The 18,233-nt window shown below is 41.9% G+C and overlaps 2 protein-coding genes across 2 annotated transcripts; one reads left to right on the top strand and one right to left on the bottom strand.

Moving 5' to 3' along the window:
• The first annotated feature begins 736 nt into the window (after positions 1–736).
• TOMM7 (translocase of outer mitochondrial membrane 7) lies at positions 737–6,852 on the top strand. Its single transcript, XM_030971173.1, has 3 exons — positions 737–916; positions 4,564–4,612; positions 5,819–6,852. The coding sequence occupies exons 1-3, from the start codon at positions 814–816 to the stop codon at positions 5,832–5,834; spliced, it is 168 nt and encodes a 55-aa protein (XP_030827033.1). The 5' UTR covers positions 737–813; the 3' UTR covers positions 5,835–6,852.
• Positions 6,853–13,998: 7,146 nt separating this feature from the next.
• IL6 (interleukin 6) lies at positions 13,999–17,251 on the bottom strand. The gene is given in 4 exon segments (XM_030963619.1): positions 13,999–14,190; positions 16,404–16,550; positions 16,749–16,935; positions 16,974–17,251. Coding segments are annotated over 4 exon segments (804 nt in total).
• Positions 17,252–18,233: the final 982 nt, after the last annotated feature.

Genomic DNA, 18,233 nt, shown 5'->3' with positions numbered 1-18,233 from the left:
CACAGCCTGGTATTTTGACCTGGAAGGGACCCACAAGGACCATCGAAGTCCATCTCCTGGCCCTGCACAGCACATGCCAAGAGTCACACCATGTGCCTGAGAGCACCGTCCAAACACTTCTTGAGCTCTGTCAGGTTGGTGCTACGACCACTTCCCTGGGGAACCTGTTCCAGTGCCCAACCACCCCCGGGGTGAATAATCTTTTTCATATTATTTTCCTATTAATATCAAGCCTAAACCTTCCTTGACACAGCGTCATGGAGACGCATTTCCAGTTTCCTCCAGGAACACTTTTCCTTATCACTCCATCTCTACCCTTCACTTACCAAAGGCACTTCCTACCCTGCAGAGGCGGCGTGTGAGCAACACCTCGAGAGCTCCGGGGAAGAACAAGCACAAGACTGCGGCAGTTCAGGAGCCAAGGCGGGCAGGGAAACCCACAGCGCTCGCAGCCCCCGCGCCCCCTCACAGCCGCCAGCCCCACTGGGCCCGTCCCAACCCCGCTGCCGATCCCTCAGCCTGCGGCGCTGGAAGGCGGCCGGGACAAGCCCGCCTGGGTCGCAGCGGGCAGAGAACACGCAGGGGGCACAGGACACCCGGCGGACAGAGGCCACCCGAGGGACGGAGCACACCCGGCGGACAGAGGACAGCTGGGCGCCGCCATTTCCTCGGCCGCCCAAGGTCCAGCCCCCTCCCCGCCCCGCAGCCGAGCGATGGGTCCCGCCCAGCGCACGGCGCTGTTACGAGAGCGGCTGCGCTCCTCCTTCTTCTCCTCTTCCTCCTCCTCCTCCTCCTCTCTGCCCCGCCGCCGGGATGCCGAAGCTTAGCAAGGAGGCCAAGCAGCGGCTACAGCAGCTCTTCAAGGGCGGCCAGTTCGCCATCCGCTGGGGCTTCATCCCCGTAGTGCTCTATCTCGGTCAGTGCCGGGCGGGGGACGCGCGGGGGCCCTCCGGGAGGCCGGGTCTGGGGCGGCCGGCTCTGATGGCCGCTCTCCGCCCCCGGGCCCGTCCGGACGCTACCGGGGAGCGGCGGGGCCGAGGGAAGGGCCCGGGGGGGGCCCAGGGCCGCCCCGCCACGCTGCCCCCGCCGCCCGCGGCCATGGCCGCGCATGTGCGGAGGGGAGGGCGGGGTTGCCCTTGGCAGAACTGAGACGGGGTGGCTTTTTGTTACAGTTGGGTTTTTTATTTGTGTGTTTATATGGTTTGTTTGTTCCCCCCCCTTATTTTTTGTAAAGAAGAAGTATGTGATCTTCCCACTCTACTCGGCCCTAGCGAGGCCACATGAGGAGTGCTGTGTCGAGTTCTGGGCTCCTCAGTACAGGAAGGACGAGGAGCTGCTGGAGGAGGTCCAGCACAAGGCCACGAAGATAATTAAGGGACTGAAGCATCTCTCTTATGAGCAGAGATTGCGGGTGTTGGGCCAGTTTAGTCCAGAGAAGAGAAGACTGGGAGGGGATCTCATTAAATCATACAAATATCTTATAGGGAAGTGCTTAGAGATTGGAGCCAGACTCTTTAGTGGTGCCCAGGTACAGGATGGGGAGTAATGGCCATAAACTATAACACAAGAAGTTTCACCTCAACATGAGGAAGGAATTTGTCACATTGAGGGTGGCAAAGCCCTGGAACAGGCTGCACAGGGAGGTTGTGGAGTCTCCCTGTGTGAAGGCATTCAAAGCCCAGCTGGACCCATTCCTGTGTCACTTGCCCCAGGTGACCCTGCCTTGTCAGGGGGTGGACTAGGGGATCTCTAGAGGTCCCTTCCAACCCTGACAATCCTGTGGTCCTGTAATAAAGAGGTTTTTGCCCCTTTTTCTCCCTGGAGGCTAATCCTGTGTGAGGGCCCCTCTGGGGAGTGGGCAGAGCACTGAAGCAGCCGAACAGCAAATGGGGCTGTGATTTAACCCTGTGTCAGTGACTGCCTGCTATAATGGTCAGGGCTGTGCTTTGTGCTCCTGGGAGTCTGGTGAGCAGAACGCTGGGTGCTGTGCTTCATGGCACTGGGGACATTGCCAGCCTCCAGCTGAGATTAAATTTCCAGCAACAGGCATACAGGTTACAGTCTCTCTCCCACCAAAAATGGTGTGGCTCCTGTTTCCAAGCTGCAGAGGAATGTTAAGGGGATGCCTTGCTGTTGTGCCTGGTGCCCAGGATATATTTTGCTTGCTCCTGTTGTCAGGCTGGCCAGGCATCACTACCACACAGTATTTCTCCTGCTGAGTTAGAGCTGTATGCCATCAGCTGTCCTTGTTTAAGAGAGGCTGGACACTTTTATTCACTTCTTTTATAACAGAGGGGGCCCAGGAAGGCTGATCCCTGCAATTAATTTGGCTTGCTTTCTGCCCAAACTGTTAGGCCTTTTGGGAAAAGCGCCTAAACCAAACAGGCATCTTTGCAGTGAATGCAAACATGAAGGAGGGCTGGGAGCTTGATGTTTCCAGTCAAATCTGAGAGGTTGTTTTGATTAATTGAAGGGAGTGCAGTGCCTGGTTTGAAGGGCTTTGATTGTTTATAGATAACAACCAGGAAAACCTTGGTCTCTTCAGCTGTTACAGAAGTGCTTTGATAACAACTGCAAGCAAAAGAAGTCGCTTCAAAAACTATGGAAAAAATTAGCCTTATTAGGTCTGCTTTTCCATTGCATTTCCATTTTTAGTTTATAAATTCTTTTAAATTAATAAGTTTTGGGTGGGAATTTCAACAGTATTTTGTGACCTAATTTGTTGTTGAAGTTTTGTTTAGGTTTTACTTCCCTGACAGTGTTTGTGGATGTCAGAAAGATGGTCTTTCTTCTTAGTGACATCAGAGTGTCACATTAGTGACACTAATAAGTTACATTGGTGACATTTAATAAGTTACTTCAAATTGTATAAAGCCACCTTACTGTATTTACAGTTGCACTAGCATGAGCGTGCCTAGTATATTTTTTGTTATGTAGTAGTGAGAAATTTAAGTTGTAGTAGTTTAGGTTCATATCTCCAGAAAATAAGTGTGCTGTACCACATCTACATTGCCTTCTTTTAAATTTATCTGCAGTAATGAAAGTATAAGCAGATGAGAAGAGCAGATGCCACCTTGATTGCCATAGACATTTGGAGGTGGCATGTACCCAAAGTCTGCAGGATTGGAAGAACTCTTCTCTACTAGGATTACTTTTGAATTTGGGAGGGAAGGTGTGACCCCGTGTGTATCAAATACATGCTGAACTAAAAATAGGCAAGGAAATGGTCAGCAAATTTGAGCTTGTACCTTTCTCTGTAAGGCTTTCTAGCTCAGGGCATGTACGAGGAGCCCAGTATGAGAATGTGCCGTTATAGGTCATTGGTCGGGTTTTGTTGTATTTTTTTTAAACTTTCTTTAAAGTGGCTGCCCTGGTTTGAAGTCAGTAAATTAGACCAATGCAGTTTTGTTAAACCTGGTTTGCTTATTTAAAAATACTGGAGGTGAGGGAAGGAGGCAGAAACATTCATACACACAGTGTGGCTGCAATTCATGAATTTTTAAGCTGTGCTGCTGGACAGTATGCCAGCCAAAGAACTTGGGTCAGGATGTCTAATAGTCCCAAATCATTCAAGGTTATCTTCAAAGAGCTTTTCCAGTGCCTGTGAAGTTAACGGAAGTTTTTCCATCAACCTTTGTGGCCTGTGTTTCAGGCAACATGACATTAATTATTTATTTTCTGTAAACGAGGGAAATAATATATTTTTCATGAAACGTTCACTTCTAGATAGCCAGTGCAGTATTGAACAGTGCTTGAATTGCATTATTCTGTTTCAAGACTTCTGTTTTACAGTCCAGAGAGCAAAGACACTTGATATACTAAACCTTCAGCTGCTTCCCTAGTATACATATACTTAAGTCACTTGGTATATTTGAGTCACTGGGGGCTGGGGATGAACTCTTTGTAGTTAACTTTCATTTCATTTTCCTGGGTACTAGAAAACAGCTTGTTGGTTTGCAAGCTTTAGTAGTATGTAACTTTCTCCAAAAAGTGCCAATCAGAATAGATTTGAGATTAAATTGATTTAACATTTAGCGTTCTGTCATGCTAAATTGAGTGAACTGTTACTGAAATACTGCTTTTAAGGTGTGTGTCAGATGTCATTGGAGAATTGCCTGTTAGGCCTCAAGGTGCTTACTCTATACCAGTTTTAGGTGTCTTTGTTGGTAGAGCCCTGCTAGGTTGCTTTCTGGACAGCATTTAACATCTGTAGGTTTATGTGTGTAAAAGTATTTATGTCTTGATCTCTGGCATAGATGACTTCCTTTGTCTCACACAGTTAGTTGATCCTGAATTTTAGGTCGGGTAAGGATGCAGGTAAGACTTTTTAAAGCAAGAAAAGTGTACACTGGTATTTTTTTTTTTGCTTTCTAACCCTTGTAAGAATGTGCAGTTTTTATTCAGGCTAGTGCACAGCTTCATGAATCACAATTCTATGTTCAGTAGCTTTCTTTTTTATTGCTGTTTAATGGGCTGGAATAACTTCATAGAGATTTAACTATGTAGGAATCTGTACATACTTGTTTATTTTTATATATGTATATAATGTATGTTTCACTTCAGGTTTTAAAAGAGGTGCAGATCCTGGAATGCCTGAGCCAACTATCTGGAGGTATGTATTGGTTCCAAATGTATGCACAAACCCAGTGCAGATAGTTACTGGATTGGGTATTATTTCTGGCCAGCAACAGTTGTGAATGATGCTTCCATCCCGTGTTTTTAATTGTTGTGGTTCTTGTTTCTTTGGAAATTCACATGACAAGTCAGCAAAGTTCTAGTTCTTGGGAAGACCTTTCTCTTAATCTTGCATGGTTTTTAAGATATGGAACTTCCTGTGTCTTTTCCATGACGGCTGCCCTTCTAATCTGTTGTAGAGCTAGTTTGTGCAAGTTTCTGCACTGAACAATAACTTCTCCAATTTCTAGCACAAATTGAAACCAAAATCCAATCTCCTTCTGCCTTGGCAAATGAGGGAATAACACTGCATAATAACAGGTGCATGAAATAAAGGGCTGTATCCTTCAGTATTAGTCACTGTCATGAAGCAAAGTGCATTTGGCTCGTGTTGCCTCTTTCTTGTGGGACTCTTTGTTATGCTGCAATGTTATGGCGTTAGTAGTGCTTACATTCTAGTGACATTTAATTTTTATTGAAGGGCTTCCTTAGGTCTAACTAATTAAAGTTTTGGAGAAAGGGTGGTTCTCCTGTTTTTCAAGAAATGCCTTTGATTACTGTGCGGGACCAGGAATTCCTAAAACAAATAATTGATGGACTGTATTGTTTGCAAAGTCATAGATTAACTCTTCTTGATTTACATAGTTACAGTGTATAGAAATCCAATTTTTAAAATTCAAGGATTCAGTAGAAACAGTAGAAAATATGGGAAAAAAAGTAGTAATATCATATTACAATTTCAGTGGAATCTATTGCTGTCTTAATAACTAAGTTACTGCAGTTGTTTGCTTGCTGACAGTGTTTCTATGTTTAGCTTCACTGGTGGTTTGAGACTTCTTTTTTTGGTGTGCATCTCTACAGTGTAAAAGATGTGTTTTGTACCAGAATATATATGCATAGATACGATGAACAGATGTTTTGTCTAATCTGAGGCTTACAGATGCTCATTTTTGTGATAACATGTTGGTGCTCTGTAGCCTTAAATACCACTTTAAAGGTGGCATTATTTCAGGATTTTGGGGGCTAGTGTTTATTCTGTACATTTGTAGGGCTGTTCCTCCAGGCTCGTGTTTTACAAATATAGATCTAAAGACAAGTACCTGCTGCAAATCTGACTTTGATTTCCTCCCCCCTCCCCTTTCAGTCTACTTTGGGGCTGAAGGCTGTGGTGGTCCTGTTGTAGACGCAGCCGATGGACAGAGTGTCAGAAGATGCGTACATTCCAGAGGATGAGGCCGACACTTAGACCAGCTGGCTCAATCAGCTTGCTAATGCCATAGGTTGTACATACAACAAAATGAAATTTATATGGACCTAACTTATTTGCATTACGGTGTAATTAAATAAATACTGTTTGAATGGATGCATATTGTTTTTAAGTCTTTACATAATATAATGTAGTGGTTTATTTATTACAGAAACCCTTGGCGGGGGTTTTGTTTTGTTGTGTTTTTTCCAAAATACGGTGATATTTAACTCCCATACTTGTCCCTGTTAATGATTGCCTTTTGGGTAAAGATTCCTCTTTACCTACACAGTAACCAGAAAATTGAGCTAACATTTTAAATACTTCAATATTCCTCAAAAGTTCCTCGCCCAAGTGTTGGTAAGCCTCTGTGGATGGTTACTGTGCTGATCCACTTCAGATTTTTTATCTTCTTGTGGATTCTTTTATCTGTGGATATAGTAAGGATTGAGGGATATATATGTTTGTATTTTCTAGCACAGTCAGATACTAAACAAATTATGCTTTCCTGCTAAACTTACCTTTAAATGATCTCTATGTTTTCTGGGATTTAGGATGGGGTGGGAGGACACAACAGTTGAGTACTCTGTGTGTATGTGTATAAATTGCTCATACTGTAAGAGAAAGTTACTAATGTATAACTGAAGGAAGAAAACAAGTACACTAAACAAGGTATGTGCTTCATTTCTATGCTGAAGTCTTGCTCTTTGGACCATGGTTGTTTTGGTTTCAATTGGGTTTCTCCCTTTTAACACTGAAGTTCAAGCACTTAAATGGTGACTATTTGATTTCTGTTAAATAGAAGCTGTTTTGGGTAGATTGCTCTCCCTTCCAGAACTGTGTAGGGTAGTTTGTATCTCTGCTGTGATTTTTTAAAAATAATGGTTATTGTCTCCAAATTATCATTGCAACAAAGGTATTCTAGATTTTGATAAGGCTTTTTTTTTAATGTCACAGATTTTTCAGGCTTTTTTCACATTAATTAAATGTTTAAGAATAGGAGATTCCTCAGTTTTTAATCTACCATTACAATTCACAGTAAAATGTTACTGTGTTTAAGGTCTCTGATTGGAGAAACAGGGAGAAATGAGCCAAGTGAAAAAACTTAAAATGAAGGACAAGAAATGGAAAGAAAAAAGTGAAAATGTTTATGAGAACTAGTGCAAACCAACATGTTCTTTAAAATTCCATTAATCATGATAACTCAGTCAAATGCCGTGAAATACTGGCATGGCTAATGGCGATAGACTGCTGACAGTGGAACAGTGCAAGGGCTGAATGCAGAACAGTGTCTTGTGACTGTGTATCCTACTAGTGCAGCCTTCCTCGTGCCTTTTCTCTTACAGTAACTTGAGATTAATCTAACTGCTCATAGTCTTAAATTATGAAAGAAATTAAATTTTTGATTCTTTTTCTTGAGTGATCCTAATGGTAATAGTAATGAAATAATCTGTTGATACTTGGTAGTGGCTTTAATCATGATTACGAACATTTTTCTTCTGTTGAATTTTGTGCGGTAACCTGAGATATTCAATATTAAGAGATACAGTATTTGGTGTGAAGTAACTCATATTTCTCAATCAGATTTTACATTTCGCGTGGGTGTACAATACCCAAAATGCAGCAGTGGGTGAATGGACCCAAACACCTGCAGAAGTGTATTGCATGTGCCCTGTTGTGTGTCTGACATTTGGGCATGTGGTTTGTGGGTGGTAACCGCCACATGGTTCCTCTGGCTGCTTTCCAAGAATTATAGTATTTGGCAAGAGGTAGAGAAAGAGGGAAGTGTTTCCTCTTTCATTAAAAGTTTTACAAAAGCATGCATATGTCAAGCACAGGCCAGATTCTGTGACATGTCCATGCTGAAAGTTTGTCTTAAAAATAGTTTAGTTTCAGATTTTTTGTGACTTGGAATTCCTGGATGAAATTCTTACTTTAAGCACATTGGATAGGAAATTTTTGGTAATTCACTGCTACTGAAGTATGTTTCAGGAAAGTGATTAGCATAGAAATCTTGGGTTTTCAGATTGAGGAGTGGAAAAAGTCTTTTATACTACCTTCAAGTCAGGTTAAATTGAATGCCAGTATGTAGTATAATGTTTTTTGTTTATATGTCCAGACTTTCATTCCAAATAGTGTTCTTACTGTAATTAACAAGTGAGTGAAGCTTCTCCTGAAATGAACATTTATATTCTTCCCTGATGGAAAAAAAAAAAAAAGAAAAGAACAAGTATTAATCATTAAATCTTGGTAATTAATTGTAAGGTAGCAAAAAAAAATTGGAGGTATTTTTCTTCAAGTTTGAAAATTAAGAAATCTTTGGTATGGATGTTGTAAAGTTATTTTGCAGTTTTTGTCATTTTCACAAAATTTGGATGTAAGAACAGATTAGTAGTTTGGGAAGTTATACATTAAAGAGATTCCTGTGAAGAATCTTAATTCCCTTAAGAAAGGTCAGAAATATGCTAGTTTTAGCAAGACTGGGGTTTTTTTGATGGTGCTAGGGAGAAGAGAGTTGGGTCTGTGGAGTGAGGTGGAAGAACTCATGTTGGTCAAGGCTGGAGACTTTAATTAGGTGTTATTAATTTCAAGTGTTCTAAGCTGATTTTTTTCCTTTCTGTTTTTCTTCCAATAGAACTTGAGAACAATTTTATTTTACTGTCACGTAGGAGACACCTAGAAAAGAACAAGTTTTCCTGCTTGACTGAATTGATCTCTGTCACTGAATCAGTGCCTTCTGCAGCCAGGTGTAGATTATTTTCTGTGATGGGGTTTGTGATGGAGTCCTGTGAACTCTTAGTGTTGGAATAAAGCCAGTGACCATAGTTTACTGAAAAAATGGGCTCTGGCTACCACAGCTGAGCTCAAGGCTGCAGTGTAGATGTGTGAAATAAAATCATTGATGCCTTCCTGAGTTTGGTGGAGATTGTACTACTTTGGGGTATTGTGTTGATCATAGCCTGGAGATAGGGATTGTTTGGCTTTTTACTTTGTGCCTTCTAAGTGGAGGGATGTGGAGTGTGCTTGTGGTTGCCTCAGTGTCAGGGAAATGCCACCTGTCACTGGAGCCTGTTGTACCTGGTGACAGGCAATTGTGCAAGGGACAGAGAGGGAGTCTTGTGAGTTTGGTGGTTTTCTTGGTCTTGGTGTATGGACTGTGGGCATCCTGCTTAGGAGGGTAGAAAGAGGACAGTCAGTTTAGTGTCATCACTAAAGGGGAAAAAAAATCTGGCTTTCAGTATAATTTTATTCTTAATAATTTAATCTTCAAAGGAACTGGTGTGCTCCATAAACTTTTCAAGGCCTGGCCACTTTTGAGGCAAAATTAAGATGATCGGGACTTTGTAACAGGTTTTTAATTTTGCTGCAAATTCCTGGCGTAGACACAGCTGGTACAAAGTAACTGTGCTGTATCTCACAGATAAAAAACAAAGCCTGTGTGGGGTTTTTTTCCTTGAATGAATTCACGAGCAAAGCTCCTATTGGCTGAACTATAACATTTAAACACATGAAGTGTGCAGACTGAATCAATGTTCAGAATTTTGTCACAAGAGGCCCATTTTGGTGAAGTATAAAACTTGTCTTCTGCTACTTTGTATGGCTGTCTTCCAAAATGGCTGTAGGTGACATAGAGCTGCTTATTGTGTGGTAAATGAAACACACATCTAACATAATGGTTTTTATCAGGAAAATTGCTAAGTCAAACTGTATATACCCTGGATGCTTTTGGAAATAATTTTCTTACAGTCTTGGAATTTAAGCTATGATGGTACTGATATGTGGAAATTAAAGCTCATTACATCTGTTTTCACCACAGAAGGAGAGACCACATCCTGTTTAATGTCATATGACTTATTTTTTACAAATAATGACTTAATTGCAATTTCTAAATACTTTTCCATGATGGTGTGTGATGCAATAGCCATTTCTTGGTTAAGCTTGTGGGTTACATACAGTGTTTCTTGGTCGTGGTTATGTTAATTTAGGATTAGAGGATGAGTTAGATGGAGGGAATGTTTATCTGCTGTGTGAAAAAGAATATGGCAGGGCAAATCAAATCTCACTTTGTTTTGATTCTGATGGTGAATGTTTGTTTGGTTTTTTAAACATTTTCTCAGGAATTACTTTCTCAGGAAAGGCAATCTTAGATTGTGGTCACTGAATAGAAATCCAGATTGCAAAACTTCTGTAGAATATTTTCGGCTGACTGCCAAAATCAGTTGAAAATATAGGAGGATTTGGTTTAATCTGATTAATTACAGAAATTGGTTGATTTTGCTCGTAATTCATGGAGGTAGTACTTCAAGGTCGAAGCCTACAGAGGTTGCATTTTTTGAGTAAAGGAGTAGGTGGGTTTTGGTTTTCCCCTTATCAAGAAGAGGAAAGAAATTCATTGAGAGCAATCAGAAATTGTTATCTAATCATTTGACTTGAAAAGCAAGGGCTTAGTCACGAGGTTTCTAGTTATATATATATATATATGTATATGTATATGGGGGTTTTTTTTGCTAATACCTTGACCATGAGGACTTTGATGTATACTAGTGCATACTTACCTTTCCATCATTTAATCTTTGAAATTGAAATTGGAAAATATTATTAGTTACAAATAACAATGGCAAACATAGGGGGAAGTTTGCCATCAAGCTAAGCCAACCTATTGACTCATTACTGCTGAAAAGGGATGCTGCTGTCATGCTTTACTGGTGGTGTAACTCTTCCATCTCTTGTAGCTTCAGCTTGGTTTAGCTAATCTCACCATCAGCTGTTGATAAAGTCTGTGGAGGCACTAGAGATGCATGCAGTCTCATTCAAGTAGTTGTTCTCTCTGCTAAAATTTAGTGTTTACACCAATACCAGGTAGAGAATGGTACTGCAGCCTGGGAGGCTGGTCAGGCTGAAATGTTTTCCTCTTTTTTTTTTTCCTTAGAAGTTTCTTACACAGTAAATTATGGTTAAAAAATTAAAAAATGGTACTTCAGAGACTATCCCTTACCCCCACCCCCTCAGTTTTCTATTTTAGATGACATTAATTTTAGGTTGCATTCTGTCTTTTTGTTTTTTGGGGGTTGTTTTGGTTTTTTTCTCTCTTGTCCAGCATTTTGGTGTTACAGCAGCTCCTCTTAGGGATATTTTGTTTCTCATCTTAAACAGTGTTTCTGAATACTGTGGGCTTTTCTTGCATACTGTATAATGTATGCATGCTTTTCAACATAGCTTTACCTTCTTCCTTCTTTGGGAATTTAAAATCAGGATGAAGGGAGCTGGTCATTTGTGAAGCATTCCAGAATCTCAGTGTGAGGTTAACGACTGAGGATGAATGGAAATGTGGGGAAAGGCTAGCTGGGATGTGCAGGGCGAGGCCGGTCCTGTACAGCAGCAGCCAAGATGCTGCTTTGGTGGGTAATTTCCTATTTTTCTAGGTCATTATTAGCAGGTCTTTTTTTTATTTGGGTTGTGTTAGTGGGAGGTTTTTTTTTTTTTTTTTTTTTAGTTTTCTTTGCTCAGTGAGTTGGCTGTCAGTTACGATGAGCTCTCTTCAATACAAGTGTTGAGCCATTGTTGTTGAGTGTAGTTAGGATTGCTCACTTTTTACTGTTGTTCTAGGTTTTTTATGTGTTTGTGCTGGTCTGCCAAGTAAAATAAATGCCTTTGTGTGTTTTACTGATGTAAAATAGTTTCTACACAGTAAACTGGAAAAAGAATGATATGTTGGTTCATTTGAGAGGCCCTGTAACATGCTCAGCAGTGTTTAGGTCTTCTCTGATTTCATCTCAGTTCCCTACTGCAAATATTTGTGTGTCAGAAGCACCAGTGAGTGTTGGTTTCAGCAAGTGGTGCTGATCCTGGGACAGCCACTGTGACAGGAGATTGATGGCCAGCAAGGCAGCTGCTGCATTGAGGGACCCTGAGAGCTGTGGAGGAGCCACAGATGAAATAATGGCAGCTCAGTCATACCATCAGGGATAACACTGCTCCAGGAAGGACTTTAAAGTTAAGGACTTTAAAGTTGACCTCCCCACCCAACAAGTGGTAATCTTTGCTCATCTTCTGCACCCTAAAACGTGGCAGCATTTACATATTTACTGGAATTGCAGACAGCCTGGGGTAGCCATCAGCTGCAGGGTGCAGGTGGAAGTGTCAGTGCTTCTCTGTCAGTTGCAAGGGGTTTCAGCACTCCAATTCTTACACGATTTTTGGTGTTTCAGGAGATCAGTGTGAGTTTGTTTAGATGCAGTGTACATAGTAACTAATGGTGATCTCAGGAAGCCACTCTCTACTGGGGAGAAGTGAAACCAGGAGATGCCTTTCCTTTTGGTCAGTTTTTCTTGTGGGGTTTTTTTTTCCCCTCTCTGTTCTCACATGTTAGGTACAGTGTGGGATCTACTTTGGGTCTTTTAGCTATTATTGGCATAGTAAAGGCCAGAAAGGTCTCTGAACAAATGGTCCCTAAAAGAAAATTCCTGTGAATATAAGCAGTGAAAAGGCCCAGCCAGGCTTTCCTATGTTTCCTGAGCGTGTGCCAGGACAGTTAAAGTAGGATCTTACTGTTAGAAAACCCATTCACCACAGACATCTTTCAAGATCTCCTTGAGATCTCCTCATTCCTTCTCCAGATGTTGCTCAACTTGAGATGACAGTTTTACCATATTGGGCAAAGCAGTGGTTTGTTTTGTTTTGAGCATCTGAGATGTGAGCAGTGGGTGGACTGGTCACTGTTTTGGCATCTCCAGTGGTGGAATGCATATGTGGACAATCAGATCACTCAGAGGAAGCGGAGAGTTTGCTGACATCCTTATCCACATTCCAAGGCATGCCTTTCATCTGTGCATCTTCACCACTGTGCCAGAAGGAAAAGTGAGGGTAATTAATAATCTACCATTTTTAGGGACAAAGCTTGAGAGACTTCTGTTGCCTGCATCCTCTGTGTGGTCCGTGAATTCCTCTGAGTTTGGGTATATGAGGTGCCTGCACAGCTACAGTGCTGCAGATGATGCAGCCAAGGAAAGTTTCAGTGGTTTGGTACTCGGGCTTAAATGCTGTTCTGTTTTGGTTTTTTATTTTTTTCACACAAGAGTATGCATTCATGATATGTGGCTTGTCCATTCTAGTGAAATATAAATTATAAAAGACAAATGCATGTTGCTGCATTGCTCAGCAGCAATATGTTGATTTAGGTTGCTTAAGGAAATAACCTAAATTTCTTTTTTTCTACTTCTTGCAGTAGGGGCCAGAAATGTTTAACCAAACTTGGAAAATTCCCCTGGATGACAGCAATAAAACTAATCAGAGGATAGTATTCATGTCAAAGTGGTTAATGTGGTTGTCTCACCACTTTATTTATTTAAAAGAGACTATTTGACTTGTAAGAAGATCCTTACAAATAATTTTATTGGGTGTTCCTTATTAAATATAAGGCGCTTTTCCATTTGTTTCTCAGGAGCATTGATGATTTATCTAGTTCATTAAGTGCCTTTTTCAGTGCATCTGGTTCCTTCATATCCCATTTTAAGAATTACATGGTAATCGAGTTGTCTACGTGTGTACATATGTGCTATGTAGAGAACTGGCCTAATCATACAGGGAAGTTCTTGAAAGTGGTTATTCTGATAATTGCAGGTATTAAAAGCTGGATATATTACAGTGCTTTAGTCTTATTTAAAGTTCACAGGGGTTATACAAGCTTTTTTAAAAAATCGGCTTTTATTTGTCTTAAAAAGATAAAAAAGATAAATACCATCTCTCAAATGTATAAAAACATAAATGATACAAAAATTTTTCTGGGTTTTGAAAATTTTTTTTTAATACATATTAAATAAGTTTATATCTAAATAGTACCATTCGAAAGCAAATAAAATACATAATTTGTTTAAATTATTTCTAAATATTGAAAATATAAATAAGAAATATTAAAAACTAATAAATATCTTAAATACAATAAATAAGTTCCTAAAAGGAAATGGGAATGTATATAGATGCCAACCATTGTTACTATTTCTAGTTCTTAAAACAGAACAACACTGTTATCTGCCACCTGACAGATTTGTAACCAAAGGATTGTGCCTGAACTAAAACATTCAAGCACTGAAACTCCTGGTGTTTTGCAAATAGCGCACAGCCCTCACTGTCTTCTCCATAAATGAAGTAAAGTCTCGGAGGATGAGATGGATGGTGATTTTCTCTGTCCAGGCCTTAATGGACTTCAGCTTTGTGTGGAGGGATTCCTGGGTAGCTGCATCTGGGATGATCACTTCTTCAGGATTGATCACCTGTGAGAAAGACAATATTGGGGGGCCTTGGTTAAAGCACTGTCACTGATCCTGTTGGAGAGCATCCGTTTGTATTTTCCCAGCCTGCTGCACTTTTCCACTTTTTCTGTACTGCAGACAGCAGCCCTTCCTGGGACTGTGCTTTCCTCCAACCCTGTTTCTGTGCAGAGGTGTGAGGAATGCTGGTGCCTGCTATGACTGCTGCGCAGGAATCTGGGCTGTAGTGTCACGGTTTGAATGCCTCTGTCATTATGGTCTAACAGGCTCTGAGCAGATCAATACACCCCTCCTGCTCTCTGGCAGTCATGTGGCTGGTTAGGTAGGGAGATGCTGATCATGGTTTGTTCTAACCTGCGCTGCTCCATCCTAAGTTAATCGGCTGACATTGGAGTACTCTCACATTTTGTAACAGATTAACAAGTTTCCAAAGATGTCAAACTTGTTTAGTTGCTTAATTCTTACTTTCCAGGCATTTAGTCACGTGAGACTAAGCGCCACCAACTTTCACTGATATGTGAGAGCAGAACTACAAGATGAGTAGAAGTTATTTCTCTAATGAGTTATTTATCTAATGCTGACTTACAGCACTGTGCACCCAGTACCTAAAGGCCTTTGAAGAACTTGTCCCAAGAAGTGGGACTTCTGAAAACAGGAGTTACATACCCAAATCATGGAGCTGTTTTAGGTGGAGTCCAAAGTTCTAGTAAGTATCTGCTTAATCCTGTGTTTAGGATCACTCCTACCCTTTGACAAGTGGCAAAAAGATGCAAACCTCCTTCTGGAACATCTTTTTTGTGAAATACAAGACAGAAATATTCTTCCTATGCAGACTACTTGAGAGTGTGTTCTGATCACACCCACTTTTCCTGGTATGCCCAGCTCTTTGTTGTGCTCTGTTAAAGTTTGTATCTGGATATCCAGACAGGTATCATACTGGTGGATCTGTTTAACCACAAGTGATGGATAATGGCTTTGCTGTCTTTCCCTTAAATAGCATATTTTTCTCTCACAAAGAAAAATTTCCAACCTGAAGTTCATGGCCTTTTCTCAAAAACTCCACAGTTTCTACAAGTGCATGTTTTGCTTTTTGGTCACTGTGTTTAATTCTGCCTGTTTTGATTACCTTGGTCAAAAAAAAAAAATCCAAAGCCCTAAACCCAACAAACCTAGTCTCTCTCAGTTATGAAACAAACTTTCTGCAAACTCGTACATCAAGCTGGAAGCCAGTAATCAGTTGCTGTCTTATGACAGGACTATTATTCTCAGCTAGCACAGTGTGAAAAAAAGCAGTTCAGCTTCCTTTCACATAAAGAATGATGGGCATAAATAAATATGTTAAGAAAGGTATGGCAAACACACAATGCACAATAGGCTTTTCACATGCTGAAAATTGCCTGGAAGGAAATAATGCCCCAAGACTTCTGCAGTCCTTACCTGGGTGATTTTAAATCAGGCAAATGCTTTTACCAAAGACAAAAGGAAGTCTTCATATTAAGGTTTATTAAAATGAGCAAGAACTATATGAATGAAGTAAATTTTTGAAGTGTGATCTTTCAAAGCCCTCCAAAACACGAAAAATGTCTGTCAGAAATTAATGGCATTTTAGTTTACCAAATCAAGAGAGAAATTTGTATTTTTGTGAAAGAATATCTTTTACAAGCAAAAGATGTATTTTTCAGTAGGGAGCTATCTGATATACTGACAGCAACATCTCAATATACCATACAGCTTGGCTTAGAAGTTTGGTTTGGAGAGTTTTAAAGATAAATAATTTTGTAAAAATACACTTGGCTTTTTTTTTTTTTTTTTTTTTTATGTGGGCTTTAAAAAAAAGTTGCTGACTTCTACTTCTCAGTGGGTTCCAACATTAGTACAAGCTGAATTGCAGTTCTGCAATTATAAACAAGCTCTCTGAGAAATCTTATTTCTATCAGCCAGTTTAGTATATTTGTTCTTAAAACAATGATGCATTTGGTGGTTTGGAAAGTACAACAATAGAAAGTAGGAAGAAGAGTTGTTTCTTTAAGAAAAGAAAGCAAAACTTTGTAAAACCTCTAAGTCATAAGGGTAAGATCAGACCATAAGGAACTGTCACCTGTTTTTTCAAGGAACTGAAACATAGCATGCTGTATTTCACATAGCATCTTCTGTTTCTGACTTCACATCAATATTAAGCCACAAAAATCATCAGAGGGAATTTAAAACCAACTCACCATCTGTTTTATGATGTGTGCCAGGCGCTCTGTATTATAGGATAGCGATTTAACATTTTGGTGTTCACTAATAAAAGTTTCTTGTATGTATTTGAGGTATGTCTGAAATGTATAAAGTCCGCTGGAGATTTTTCTCAAGCATTTATCCTGAAATGAGAGAAAGGTGAGAAAGTCATTTAGAGTTCAAAGTGCCTTGATCTCAATGATGCTTCTATAGTGTGGAGGTCTGGCCAACGCCAGCTAGAGCCGGCACAAATCTTTAGGTCAACTTCCACAGTTCTTTTGAGCAGGTAAAACCTGCCCCAGGTATACAGGCTTAGATGGGAATGGAGAGCTGTTCCTTGCCTCATTAAAGCCGGCGAGCAGACACCCATCTTCCTTCGTCACCTTGGGGAGGTTGAGGTTGTTGTGGAGGAGGATTTCTACGCTGTTCTGGCAGACGGTAAACTTCTCGCACATCTGGGGAGAGACACGGAGAGGTTTGGTCGCACCTTGTCAGGAGGCAGCTCCGGCCGGGCCGGCCGTGTGAGCGAGCGAGCCAGCGAGCGTGTGCTTGCCCGCGGTGCGGCCGTACCCACCTCGTTCTGCAGCTGTGTCGCCCGGTGGTGCAGCAGCCGCGCCAGGTTCAGGCTGTTGGGCAGCGCCGCCCGCCGATCCGCCGCCTCCTCCAGCTCGGCCTCCCCCGAGGAGTCCGCGTTGGGCAGCGGGCCGCCGGCGGCCCGCGGCACCAGCAGCAGCAGCAGCAGCAGCGGCGGCGGCGGCGGCAGCAGCAGCGCGGCGCGGAGGGCGGGCGGCCGGCGGCGGCCGGCACGGGCGCGGTCGCAGCCACAGTCCCGAGGAAACTTCATGGTGCGGCTTCTTCTTGGCTCTGGCCCTGGCCCCTTGTCGTCGGCGAGGCTGGCGGGTTGAATGAGCTCCGGGCATCTCTGAACGTGTATTTATTGAGGGGCTTCGAGATTATTCATGGCTTTGGGAAACTCCGGCAATGAAGCACATAAGGAGGGGTGTGCTCTCGCCGCGCGCCGGGCTTGACAGGGCTGCTCGAGCCGGGATTGTGAAACGGGCCGGGGGGGGCGGCCGAAAGCGGCCGGTGGGAACATGAAGTAATCGTCCTCCGTAACTCCTTGAGGCCCGGGCTGCTCCCCGCATCCACCGCCGGCTCACCTGCCCCGCGGGGTCCCGGCCAGGGCTGGAGCCCCCCGGTCCGGCTTTCCTCGGAGCCTGCCAGCTCCAGCCGCACCTGGAAACTATACATGCACACCTACTTATATACACACATACTTTATATATGCGATACACTTCCGTATGGTTTAATATTTTAACGTGGTTTAATGTTTTATGGATTTCGTATGATGTATATTTATCACTGTATTTTAGCTATTTTTATTATTTGTATATGTGAAAAGAAACGCTCCTGTTTAGGTGCTGGGTAGTACAAGTTGCAAGTTGCCTCTGAGTGAACTACATGTGGGTAGGATTAAATACATCAAATACTTTAAGTGGACCAAAGCCAGCTCCTACGGGAGGGTGGCTGCAGGAAATGCCACGAAGTTTCCTGTTATCTGCTGCCTTATCTCTTTCTGCCCACCTGGTAGGTGTTGCAGGAATTTTAACCTTTCATGGGGACTCTTCACCCAGGGCAAGTGTGCCTGTTGGGATCAATCTTGTAGAATGCAGGCTGAGTCAAACTGTTTAAGGCATGCTGACATTGAACTTGTGGAATGTCTTGAACTGATTTTGGCCAAACTCCCTTTTTTGGTTTTTTTTTCTTTCTTTAGTATGAAGTTGGTTATGTTTTCTCACTTAAGAAAGATCAGAGGCTGCATTGGG

The sequence above is a fragment of the Camarhynchus parvulus genome, chromosome 2 (genome assembly GCF_901933205.1).
Source record: "Camarhynchus parvulus chromosome 2, STF_HiC, whole genome shotgun sequence".
Lineage (NCBI taxonomy): Eukaryota > Metazoa > Chordata > Aves > Passeriformes > Thraupidae > Camarhynchus > Camarhynchus parvulus.
This window is presented reverse-complemented; position numbering and strand designations above follow the sequence as displayed.

Excerpts from the sequence above, each read along its gene's own strand:
- TOMM7 (XM_030971173.1), top strand. The coding sequence starts at position 814 with ATGCCGAAGCTTAGCAAGGAGGCCAAGCAGCGGCTACAGCAGCTCTTC. Across the intron at positions 917-4,563 it reads CCCCGTAGTGCTCTATCTCG|GTTTTAAAAGAGGTGCAGAT; the intron begins GTCAGTGCCGGG and ends GTTTCACTTCAG.